The sequence below is a fragment of the Photinus pyralis genome, unplaced genomic scaffold (assembly GCF_008802855.1).
Source record: "Photinus pyralis isolate 1611_PpyrPB1 unplaced genomic scaffold, Ppyr1.3 Ppyr1.4_LG1, whole genome shotgun sequence".
In the NCBI taxonomy this organism is placed as follows: Eukaryota; Metazoa; Arthropoda; class Insecta; order Coleoptera; family Lampyridae; genus Photinus; species Photinus pyralis.
The window spans coordinates 37,017,663-37,030,490 of NW_022170249.1; the positions used below are offsets into that span (position 1 = coordinate 37,017,663).

The following is a 12,828-nucleotide window of genomic DNA, read 5'->3' on the forward strand; positions in this document are numbered from 1 at the left end:
TACCAGTAGTAATTTGATTATGGAAATGCGAAGGACAGATAGAAACAAATTTTTCAATTTTTTACGAATGGCTCCAGAAACATTTGACCTGTTGCTGTCAATAGTAGGGCCCTATGTACAAAAAAAATTGTTAATAAGAGAACCCATACCTGCAAAAGTACGACTAGAGATAACATTAAGATATTTAGCATCCGGGGATAGTATGACTTCATTGTCCTACAATTTCCGAGTCGGTAAACAAAGTGTTTCTAGAATTATATTTGAAACTTGTAATGCAATTTGGGAAGGTTTGAAGAACAAAGTATTTTATGATCCTACAGACGCCTATTGGAAAACAATAGCTCAAACTTTTGAAGAGAAATGGAATTTCAAACATTGCATTGGAGCTATAGATGGCAAGCATGTTAACATACAGGTATAATAAATTTAGCACAATAACAATATCTAAGCAATTACTTGTATAAATTTGGATATAGAAATTGCAATTAATTGTTGCAGGCACTTCCCAAATCTGGCTCAGCCTATTACAACTACAAGGGCACACATTCTATTAATTTGCTTGCCATTGCTGATGCAGACTACAAGTTTATAATGGTAGATATTGGAGCTCCTGGTAGGATGAGTGACAGCGGAATATTTCGTGATAGTCGACTAGGCATGGGATTTGAACAAAATAACTTCCATTTACCACCACCAGAAGATAATTTAATAGTAATAGTTGGTGATGAGGCATTTCCTCTTACCAACTATTTAATGCGCCCATATCCAAGAAGAGGAGACCTAGATTTGCGTAAAAAAGTTTTTAATTATAGACTAAGTAGGGCTAGAAGAATTGTTGAGAATGCTTTTGGTATTCTAGTTTCTAAGTGGCGAGTTTTTCGTAAACCGATAATAGCTAGTGAAGATACAGTTAGAAAAATTGTACAAGCTTGTGTCTGTTTGCATAACTTTCTACTAATGCAAATCGCTGAGTCACAAAATTATTCAAGATGTGAGGAAACAAATGAATCAGTCACTACTGATGGGTTATCAAATATTAAAAGAACTGGAACAAATACCTTTAGCAGACGTGCAGCACAATATAGAGAATTGTTTGCTGATTACTTTTGTAATGCAGGAGCAGTTGAATGGCAATGGCAGAAGGCATTGAATAATGAATACTAATTATAAAAATACAACTATATTTTATTATTGGTTATCGCCCAAATTCACTTCAGTCTCATACACAAGTTGTATAATTTAAATTTCTAATTTGCTTCGCTCTCTGTAGGGCAACTTTCGCAGACTTTCACCGAGACGCAGTAGAAATCCATACACACCATCTAGTTTAATTGGGGCGGATACCGCTTCCAAAATTTCTTTTTCTAGATCTTTCGAATGGTCAGTTTTTCTTCCTAAAAATAAAAAAGTACTCGAAATTATTTGTTTATTCAAGATTCTAACTACAAGAACCTTACTGTTTTTGATCTTTATAGATGTGAAATCATATGGATTACATTTAATTTTATGAATTTTATATTTCTAGTATTTCGATGACTTGATTTGAATAAAAAAATGAATTTATTATTTTTTATTGAATTCACAGGGCTACTTCTAACTATAAAATTTATATTTATATGAGTGAAATGAAAATAAACACAAATCTTACTCTTTGGTATCGGACGAATGCTTTCCCTAGAAATGTCAGGAGATGTCATCGGGCTTGGGGTTGGAGTGATTCCATTTGGACCTGCGATGGCAATGTCTGGGACTGAACAGACAGTCCTATAAAAGCAATCATAAGTATTGTATTCTACTTCAGCACATTTTCGTACCTTTGAGTGCTAGTAGTGTCATCATTAAGGAAGGTCATTAGCGCATAGTGCCTAAATCCCGGATCAACTTTTTGCAAAGCACCAGAACCACTTGGAATGTATTGTGTTACTTTTTTCCTTGCTCTAATATAGCAGTCCCTCAAGTACTTCCATTTTTTCTGGAGGTCTTCTATTGTATACTTTCCTCCAAAAAGATTGAATACCTCCATCCAAAGGGCATTCTTTTTTCCTACTGTCCGTTCTGACAAAGGAAGAGTGATATTGTACAGAGCTGGACGATCCTGCACATATGTTATAAGAAGCTCCTCAAATGACTCTGTTGGGGCATCTTTCGTGACGGAACTGGACCCTACCACTGTACTTGTTCCTTTTTCCACTGGAATAAAAAATACTGTATAAAGAAATTTGGTTACATATCTATTATTAATTTACCAATAGTCAAAACCTTTTTGTTGTCTTCTACTAAATCATGTTCACCTTCCACGAATATATTTAGGAGACAGTCATGTTCGAGCAAGTTCTCACAGAATGAATTGAGAAAAAACCCGCAATATCCACACTTGTACATCTAGTAAAACAAAAAGTAGTATTAAGAAATGGATGCACCTCAACATTGTTGCAAAAAAAAAAGCAAGTAGATAAAGTTTTGTACGTAATTTAGATTATAAACTATTATTATAGTACACGCCTCGCCTGATACACGACTAGCATGTGCTATAATAATCGTTGTTATGATAAATAATTATTAATAAACGCTTACCTGATCCATAATCGTTCATCACTTGAACATAAATAAACAAAAATGCTATTTACGTTTAACTACAAAAAAATATGAAAAAAAACTCCAAAAATATAACCTAAAACACCGTAGTTACGCGGTTACGTTACGCAAAAAAGTAGAAAGCAAGTCAACTTTGTGGCGTATCCGAAGCGCAAATTTTGACAGCATAACAAATATGGCGACGCGTAATGATATGTTCACGAAAGCCAATCATATCGCTGAACGCCATACGCTTACGCGAAGATTGCGCACATGGGGACCCGCCTTGAATTCAATGCGTTAAGGTACGTTTAGACCTGATACATATTGCATGATATTTGTGTCTGACAGAAATTGTGACTAATGTAAATGGAAAAGAATTTATGTCAGAGATATTTATTTCAACTGTCAGCTATTTGTGTCGACACTTATTATCAGTAGGTGCAAACGCTGTTTAGTTGGAAGGTCAAACTCGTTCGACACACACATTTCTGGCGATTAAATTTAGTGTCGTGCAAATATGGCTGATGTTAAAAAAGAGTGGTTAAAAGCCGAAATCGAGGAATTAATTATTATGTACCAGGGCAAACCGGTATTATGGGATGTTACAAGCAACATTTATAAAAACAGGGTGAAGAAACAAGATGCCTATCAGGAAATGGCAGAAGAATTTAAAAAAAGCAAAAAGAAACAATCCGGCCAGGGCACTGACGAACTGTATGTGTCTAAATGGCCCTACTATAATTTGTTGTTATTTCTACAAGGAAGCTCGGAATGCAAAACAGCAACAGGAAATTTTGAAAAAGTAAGTGAAAATGTCTATCGGTTAAATTTATTTATTTTAGTTTAAAATCGTTTTACATTTTACATTAGTCTGTATTGCCAATTAACTTCCCCTTGGCTGCTTACAAAATATTCCCTATACTCTTCCCGTACTTTAGCGTTCCTTGAGTAGTTATTACTGCCTTGCTGCACCAGTGGTTGTAGACTTGCGGCCTCCGAATTTTCATGTCGCCATTTTCCCTGTATCATTTCTCCCGTTTCCAAATTTTCTCTATCAAAGGTACCTTCAGGAGCGTAGGTATTTGCAGAATATTTATCAGACAATAGCCAATTATGTAAACTGCAAGCAGCTAAAACTACAGACTACACGTTCTGGGGCAAGAAGAAGCGGTTTCCTTAACACTCTAAATACACTTGACATAATACCAAAGGCGTTTTCTACTATTCTTCTTGCTCGAGACAGTCTGTAGTTAAAAATTCTCATGGAACCTTTACTATTAAATGAATACGGCTTCATAATATGAGGTTGTAATGGGAATGCATCGTCCGCTACAAAAACATGTGGTACACATAATGTTCTTCCTGGTAGGAGGGGTCTTTTCTAATCCTGCTGACGCAGTTTCAATGAAATCTGCAACTCCACTGGCTCTAAAAACACCACCATCTGATACTCTCCCATTGGCTCCAACTGAGATGACAAGGAATTTGTACGCGGCATCAACAATTGCCATTAAAACAATACTATGCTGCCCTTTATAAAAATAATAACTTCCGCTATTCTCCGGAGCTTGGATAACAACATGTTTTCCGTCAATAGCCCCCAAACATTTAGGGAAGTGCCATTTCTGTTCAAAGTTGTTGGCAACACTTTGCCAATCATCTGATGTAGTCGGTGCCTGCAACAAAAATTAAAAAAAAGATTTGTTACAAGTTATACCTCACTTAATTAATTACTTTAATTATATTTTAGGACGCAACCGAAAACAACACGCCATCTGACAACCAAGGTATAATAACATTGGAACAGTCTGCCGAAGAAAATCGATCTGACGCCACACCTAAGTCGCAAAATAATGAGCCTAATCCCAGGAAGAAGAGAAAAATTGAAGTTTGTGATAAAAATAAATTAATCATGCAAAAAGCTATACACGCATTGTACGAAGAAGACGATGTCTATGATGTTTTTGGCAAATATGTTGCATCCGAAATGAGAAGTCTCTCTTCTGAATATTTACGTAAAAAAATGAAAACACAATTTCAGGAAGTTATACTGCGCATAAATGAAGAAGATGAGCTACTATCAAGCCCCACATCTCATCACAGCTATAGCAATCCAAATTCGGTTGCTTCTCAAAGCTACAGCAATCCAAATTCAGTTGCTTCTCAAAGCTACAGCAATCCAAATTCAGTTGCTTCTCAAAGCTACAGCAATCCAAATTCAGTTGCTTCTCAAACCTACAGCAATCCAAATTCAGTTGCTTCTCAAAACTACAGCAATTCATATTCAGTTGCTTCGGTTCGTGGATATGTGGGGTCTCCAGAACATTCTGCACACTATACAACTTTATTACAATCATCAGACACCTTAGCATCTTACATACAGACTCAAACTGAAAGTAATAACTCATAATCTACTTAAACAATTACCTTAATGTAATCTTCTTTTAATGCTCACATTATTGCTCTGCACACTTCAGGAACAATGAGGCTTATTGTACATTTTGGTATTCTGAATAGGTATTGTAGGCTGGTGTATGAATCACCTGTAACAAAATATAATAAACAATATACTTATTATTAATAAACTTTCAATAAAAAGAATACTTACCAGAAGCTAAAAATCGCAAAGTTAAAGCAAGTCTGTCTGTTGCACTAATAGCTTTCCTGAATTTTGTACCCTGTTTTGAAATAAGGGGTCCAATTTTACACACAAGCTTTTCAAAATCAGTAGGTTTCATCCTTAAAAAATTTGAAAACTGTGCTGGATCTTCAATACAGAGTTCAGACATTAATTGAGTGTGGGCACCGAGATTATTACGTCTCCAAATCCACTCTCGAACCCACACAGAACGTGTTTTCTTCTTTTTCATAGAATTTAATAGAATAATAATAGAGGCCGCGACTTTTCGTTTAGATGCTTTCATTATTCAAAAATAAACTGTCTGAAATGATGACCCACGACAGAAGTGTTCGCAATAATTTGTATTTAAATGTAGACAGGTCGTACATTTATTTTAAACATTTCTGTATATATAGCTTTTCGAGGACTGTCGTATACTTATCTATGACATAAATTTCTAGCAATTTGTGTCAGATGTAAACAGTCGAAGGTATTTTCTCTCTGACACTCGACATATTTTTCCGGAAAGAACTGTACCTTTACTTATATCTGGTGTATGAGTAATGGATATAATATAGAAAGGTTTCTTCTAAGTTTTTATATGTTACTATTTTTTAGGCATTTGGGTGCTAATGTAGTATGCGGTCTACCTATACCGGTTGTTCGATTTAGTAATGCAGCATGCGGTCTGTCTTCCCATTCCGTGTAATATAAAAATGCAAAAAATTCCTATAGACGTTCTGACTACACCTAATAGGTAATCGATTAGATTTTCACCATTATAATTAAGTATCCATTTTCTTGCAATAAATTCATATATAATACAAATAATGCATTTTAATGATTAGACCTAATAGCAAAACAATTTGATGTCGACTATGATAATTAAGTAGGTACCCACTTTCTTTTCTGTGACGAGCCCTTAATGATACAATAATATCATAAATTGAGCGAAAATGCCCTCTTCTGCTCAGTTTAAATCATTTTGGCGAAAGAGTAACTTCGAAGATGCTGATGAAAGATTTTTACAACACCGTAATTCCTTCTGAAGAGGCTGCAACGAATTATTTATTGCGAAACGAATTGTTGGTTGGCGTGAATCAAGCATTTCCTTGCGATAGATGTGGATCAGAAATGGCAGTAAAAAGGCGTCGTGATAGACAAGGAGAGTCTCCCACGAAAGAATTGCCAAGTAACCAGGTCTATTCGCAAAAGAAATGACTTCTTCCACTATGTGGATTTAAATGGCAAGACCAATAGCCGGTTAAAGCTTGGCGAAATCCTGGAATTAATTTTCATGTTTGTCCATGAGATACCAAACGAAACAACTATACAATTAACGGGTAAATCGTCACATACAGTTTGTGATTGGTTCAATATGTGCCGAGAAGTTTGTTCTTCCATTGTTAATGTAAATAGACGCGGGCAACTAATTGGAACAAATGAAGATCCTGTGCAAATTGATGAAGCGAGGTTTGCAGGCCGTCGAAAATATAACAGGGGTCGCTTGTTGGATGGTGACCACCCGGCTTTGTCAGATGACAGTGATGTTGCAGTTGATAACCAACGTAACCATGGCCAGCGAATTGACGGCCCTTGGGTGTTTGGCCTGCTGAATCGGAATGAAGTGAGGTATTTCGTTGTGGAACGCAGGGACCGAAATACGTTGATTCCAATAATACAACGTGAGGTTCAAATAGGATCTACAATTCATTCCGATGAGTGACCAGCATACTCTAATGTGGGTAATTTGGGCTACACTCATTCAACTGTCAACCACCAACACAACTATGTGGATCCTGCCAGTGGTGCCCACACACAAGGTATCGAGAGATCGTGGTTAGAGGCCAAAATGAAGTTGATGAAAAGAATGAGAGCAGTTTCAAAACAGCATTTACAATCCCATTTGGATTATTTGTCGTGGAAGTACATGAGATCAACTGAAGAAGATATGTTTGTATGTTACCTCAAGGATATGCGCACTGTTCATATGTAAATACTGGCGTTTTATGTATTATTGATAAGTTTTTCGAATTGTGTTATTTTTTGGAATATATGTTCATTAGTAAAATAAACTATGAATTTATTGGTTTTTCTTATATATTGTATGAAAAGGGTACGTAGACCGCATATCTATAGGTAGACCGCATACTACATTAGCACCGGCATTTGTTTATGTGGACTGTTTCTTTTTTGTTCATTCGATATTTTTGACTCACGAATGTATACTTACGATAGATTTTTTAACAGACTAACTACCTCACAATTTGAAATGCTCAGGAGCCACTGTATGATGATACTGAGTGGATTCCCGATCACAACACCGCTTCTGATTGCGAAGAAGAATTGGAAATAGAGGAAGAAAACTGAGAAGATGACCCAATCGATGTGGCTGATGACGATCTAGATTTAAAAAAGAACAAATTTGTGGTTTCCGATCAAACTGAATGGCAATCGAGGCCATGGCGCACCACACAAACTGCAAAACAAATCGTTATGCGCGAAAAAGGTACGATTTATATCTGTAGGCGCTTACATTGATTAGTATACTGTCATGAGGAGAGATACTCCACTGAACACTCTCTGTAATCATTAAACTACCTTAATGGTATGTACACTGTGAACATAATTTGAAAATATTTATGCAAACCTATTTGCTAAGTCTGATGTTTTAAATCTTTTCAATATTCTGTTTCCTTCGCCATATAAATTGGTCGTCAGTTCATTGGGATGGGCTTTTATTCTATCACTATATTTAACACTTAGTTTTGTGATCACTTCCCGCACTGTTTGAGTATTTAAATCTTTGTGAATAACTACATTTGGCACGTACCACGATGCATTCACTATAGTTCGCAGCACTTTGCTCTGGAAACGTTGCAGAATTTCTATATTAAGAGTTGCTAGCTGCACCCCACAGTGGGATACCATAAGTCCAAATTGGTTTAAGTATCGTCTTATAGAGTAGGAGTTTACTTTTCAGTTCAAGTTGTAAATGTCTACCCAGTAACCAATACATTTGCCGAAACTTTAACCCTAATTGTTTTCGCTTTGTAAATATATGCTTGTGCCAAGTTAGTCTCCTGTCTAAATGAATTCCCAAGTATTTAGTGTCGTTTTCTTGTGGTATCGGGGCACCATTCATTGTTACTGGTGGGCATGTGTCTTGTTTCATGGTGAAGGTGACGTGTACGGGACTTAGTCTCGTTTACTTTGAGTTTCCACCTTCTGAACCAGTATCGCGTATATAAATATATGATACTTGAAGAGTGTTTTTACCTCCGCCTATATTAAAGCATTGTTCTCTACGCAACTCGTACGTTATCGCCTCCAATATTTGGCACCATCGCAATACGTGCTTACTTATTTTATGAATGTTATTTGTAAGACTCACTTTTAAGGCGCCAAGTTTGGCCATGCATCTTGGCACTTCGCTTTAACTTGTGACGAATTGACGCATTTGATCCTAAAACAAAGGATTTAAATGTAATTCTAAAGATGATCAATATACATGGATACAAAATGTAAAAAACTTTAAAGAATTGGTGACTGCTGAAATTTCATCCCTCGCTAACAAAACTTGCTCGAAAAGAGATGGCAGAAGCCATTGTTATTGCCCCTAGTGTCATAAAAAAAATTTCGCCATTTTACCATAGAGAAATGGCTACAGAATTATATATATATATATATATATATATATATATTATATATATATATATTATATATATATATATGGCAAACATGGTACACCCGATTGCGAATATCCATCAACCCAGATGAATGCACTGCTATTAATATATATATATATATATATATATATCCATTATTTATGGTGGACGTTGAATGACAACTTTGAAAGGACGTTCGAGAAATACCGGGATGTATATATATTAATATAGATGTTATGAGACTATTGCGAATTTTTTAGTTTCTTTAAATCGTTATACAATTTTGCTTTAATAATAACATCTGAACGATTTGCAAAGGATGGGTATTGTAGTTTTACTTTTTGTATATATGGAAGTCCAGGTATAGTGTAGTTGTCAATATATGATGCAAATGCCTGCTTCAAATCTCTTTTCTCTGTTGAACTCCAAGTTTCCACTAAAATCACATAAAGAATAAATGCCTCAATTGCAGAATTAAGCCCGAACCTTTCTTTTTATTTCTTGGTGTTTTGACTTTATACTGGTTAGACACCCAGCTTTTAATTTGTTCAGGAGTTCTGTTTTTTAATTCAGGATGTGCATGTACAAGTTTGCTACATTCATGCAAACTGGGCAATGTAAAAGTCTGAAAATCACATAATGGTGTAACCAGTTCCTTCTCTGGGGTAGTCCATGACCTCCTTTGAACAAACTCTTTGTGGATACCTGTTGGAGAACTTTTTGTAAAAAATAATCTTTTACTATTAATCTGTTACCTTTATTCCTTCTGTGCTCTGACGCACATGGTGATGTGGTACTACCAGCTTGGCGCTCTGTCTTCAATGAATCAAAATTTTCTGGAATTCAAGGATTCATAATTACAAATCCATATTAACCTACGCTAAGCTATACAAAAGTAGCGCGAACATGCGTTTTGTGCCGAAGCCCAAAATTTAATCATTTGAGCTTATAATAATAATAATAATAATAATAATAATGTGCGTCAAGGCGTGTGAACAGCCGGACGTTTAGACATTGTGATGAAGTAGCTGCTCGTAATACACGCACTACTTCATAAAATACGAGCAAATAAATTCATTAAAGTGAACTTTGCTCGTAAATAGGTATACAGTGTGGTCCATTAAATGTGCAACAAATAATTATAGTCAACTAGTCTAAACCTAAGTACCGTCAAAAATTGGAGCATGTGTGATAACCATTTGATATGCAATTACCGTGGCTTCAAGTCGAACAGTATACAGGGCACCAAATATAAAATTTGCTCAAGAATACAGTACTCAAATTTGTAAGAATAAATCAAAACGTTATTGAGTAAAGTTGTTCAGAATTAAGAGTTATGGTTAAATACAATGTCATGGCCTATTCAGATTTGCACCCTTTTCTGCAAAAGCTTTGTTTACATAACTCCGAATAACACATTTTAATTATTCTGATTCAATACGTACTCAAATTAGCCACAGCCCAATTAGTCTTGAATAACTATTCTCAAATTGAACCGTATTTGTCAAATTTACATAGATTTTTGGAAGCACTGGAACAACTGTGGCCATTGAACTCGCAAAAAGTAAAACAAAAACCAGCCGCTGATGATGACAGCTTTGCTGTTAACACGTGTTCGAATTTTTAATATATTTTTGTGGTTTATTGGTTTTATTTCACTTTTTGTACATTGATTTTTATTTTTTGAGGTACCAGTCAAATTCATGTTGTTGCAACAATATTAAATAGCACTCTGTTATCTCGCAAATATATACAAACTAAACAAAACCGTCACTTAGAGGAGGAGAAATGTCGTGCAGCATGACAAGCACGTGAATGCATACTAATTGGCGGGAAACCTGTGGACATACGGGGTTTACATTTTGCTATTGTACAAGCTTGGACTTACGGGAAAAGTAATTTCACGAATAACTAAGTCTACAAATGTTCTGGAGATACGGTGTATTACCTAATCAAAGGTTAACCTAATGTAAAATAGATGGCACGAAAATCTTAATTTCCCAAAAATATGGACTTACGGGTTTTTCTGATTAAGCCGACGATATGCTGTATGACATACGCATGATAGAGCACAGTTATATTTTTCAAAAACTGTACATAGGATCACAGTGGCATTTATACCCTAAAAAGAGGACAAATAGGCCTTTCCAAAACAATTTTGAAATTTTCTTGCACTTCCGTTCTAAGGGCAGAATGGCAATATTTGCATATATATACAGGGTGATTCCTATAGTACCTGCCACCGTTTGGGAGCGTATAGGGGGTGCCTAGGGGAAGTCTTTTCATATAGGACACTTGGGGTCGGAAATCCAAAATAAGGGCGCCAGAACCAAATTTATCTTCTGGAATTTCACGCCTGTATGTAGGCAACCCAACCGACCGACGTTTCGCGCGGAGCGATGCAGAGCGAGTTAGCGCGAGGAAGCGACATGGGAGGGAAGGAGGGAAAACGACAGTCAAAAGCAATAACGTTTACAAGTGTTCAACGTGGCCACCGTTGTTCTCAATGCACTTCTACATCTAGCAACCATCCCCTCGAACTCGCGTGAAGACTCCTATGTCCTGGCGAACAGCCTCTCCGGCCATGACGACGCGCGCAATTAAGTCCTCTTCGGATTCGACGGGAGTCTCGTAGACGTGCGCTTCCATTCACACCCCACAAGTAAAAATCTAATGGGGTGATGTCGGGCGAGCGGGCAGGCCACTCCACCGCACCTCCACGGCCGATCCATCTGTCCGGATAGGTTTTGGTCCAAGTGTTCCCTCACCTGCCGCCCGTAGTGAGCAGGGCACCCATCGTGTGCACCGCCGGCCGGTTAGGTTGCCTACCTACAGGCGCGAAATTCCAGAAGGTAAATTTGGCTCTGGCACCCTTATTTTAGATTTCCGACCCCAAGTGTCCTATATCAAAATACTCCCCTACGCACCACCTACACGCTCCCAAACGGTGGCAGTACTATAGGAATCACCCTGTATATATATATATATATATATATATATATATATATATAAAAAATATACTGTATAACATATGTATGATATGTCAAAGTGATATTTTTCAAAATCTGTACATAGGGTCACAGTGGAAATTATACCCTAAAGAGGACAAAAAGGCCTTATATCAATATTACTTCAGAAACCGGCTAAGAAAATTTGTGAACAAGACGTGTACTCTGAAATCTACGTATGTCAAGTACCTGAAGAAATCGCATGTAATAAAAATTTACGCGCAGTGCATACACTACACATGCAAAAGGTTTATTATTGAAGTTAGAGATCAAAGGAATGTGTCCGTCTACAGCAGGTCCAAAAATTATTGCCACAAGAACTCACGTCTGGACAATCATCGGACGTCGCATGGAGGTTTGCCATGAACCGGCTAGCAGATCCGATTTTTTTACATCATGCCAAGCTAAAGGCTACTGACGCATGCCACTATTGCTTGAAACCCAGATGCGACGCGATGCATATGGTAATAAAATCCCCACAAGTCCAAGGAATTTGGCAGTTGGTTCGACGAACTTGTGACGCTCTTCTCTATCCTAGGACAACCACACTTTGCATGGTCATTAGCGGAATAAGAGGAAAAAAGGAAACCGAAGTCTTAGCAAATTTTCTAATATCTTTTGCAAGAAGTACCATTTATAATATTACAATTAAAGACATAGAAAACGACAAACGCACACCAAACTTTAAAGACATATTTACTACCCGAATCAAGAAAAGAATAATCACGGAACTCGCATGGTACAGATCGAAAGACTCTATCGAAAAATTCGTCGCGTGGTGGGGCATCAATAACGTGTTCTGCTCACTAAATAAAGACAAGTGTTTAACATGGGGCGAATGTTGGGAGGAAAACTAATTATGTGCTGTGATCTAAAAAGTGGACCTTAGTGGAGTAGACAAACATACATATACCTACTTACTCGTACGTTTATATTTCATTTGTATCTCGATGGG

General features: G+C 36.8%; 1 protein-coding gene and 2 long non-coding RNA genes across 3 annotated transcripts; all 3 read right to left on the reverse strand.

Annotated features, from left to right (window-relative positions):
* Positions 1-1,164: 1,164 nt before the first annotated feature.
* Positions 1,165-3,212, reverse strand: LOC116158914. Its single transcript, XM_031471783.1, has 5 exons — positions 2,575-3,212; positions 2,247-2,382; positions 1,815-2,190; positions 1,649-1,764; positions 1,165-1,394 (listed from the first exon to the last, which is right to left on the reverse strand). Exons 1-5 carry the CDS (start codon positions 2,581-2,583, stop codon positions 1,240-1,242), a joined length of 792 nt encoding a protein of 263 aa, XP_031327643.1. The 5' UTR covers positions 2,584-3,212; the 3' UTR covers positions 1,165-1,239.
* Positions 3,213-3,534: 322 nt separating this feature from the next.
* LOC116158948 lies at positions 3,535-5,890 on the reverse strand. The gene is made up of 3 exons (XR_004142864.1): positions 5,186-5,890; positions 5,005-5,120; positions 3,535-4,253 (listed from the first exon to the last, which is right to left on the reverse strand). It is a non-coding gene; the product is annotated as an uncharacterized LOC116158948 (long non-coding RNA).
* A 3,301-nt stretch (positions 5,891-9,191) lies between these two features.
* On the reverse strand, positions 9,192-9,858 carry LOC116170824. The gene is made up of 3 exons (XR_004145323.1): positions 9,621-9,858; positions 9,352-9,570; positions 9,192-9,301 (listed from the first exon to the last, which is right to left on the reverse strand). It is a non-coding gene; the product is annotated as an uncharacterized LOC116170824 (long non-coding RNA).
* Positions 9,859-12,828: the final 2,970 nt, after the last annotated feature.

What these genes read in the sequence shown, in the direction of transcription:
- LOC116158914 (XM_031471783.1), bottom strand. An exon ending in GACACTACTAGCACTCAAAG is followed by an intron (nt 1,765 to 1,814) that starts GTACGAAAATGT and finishes TTGCTTTTATAG; the next exon opens with GACTGTCTGTTCAGTCCCAG. An exon ending in CATTCGTCCGATACCAAAGA is followed by an intron (nt 1,395 to 1,648) that starts GTAAGATTTGTG and finishes TTTTATTTTTAG; the next exon opens with GAAGAAAAACTGACCATTCG.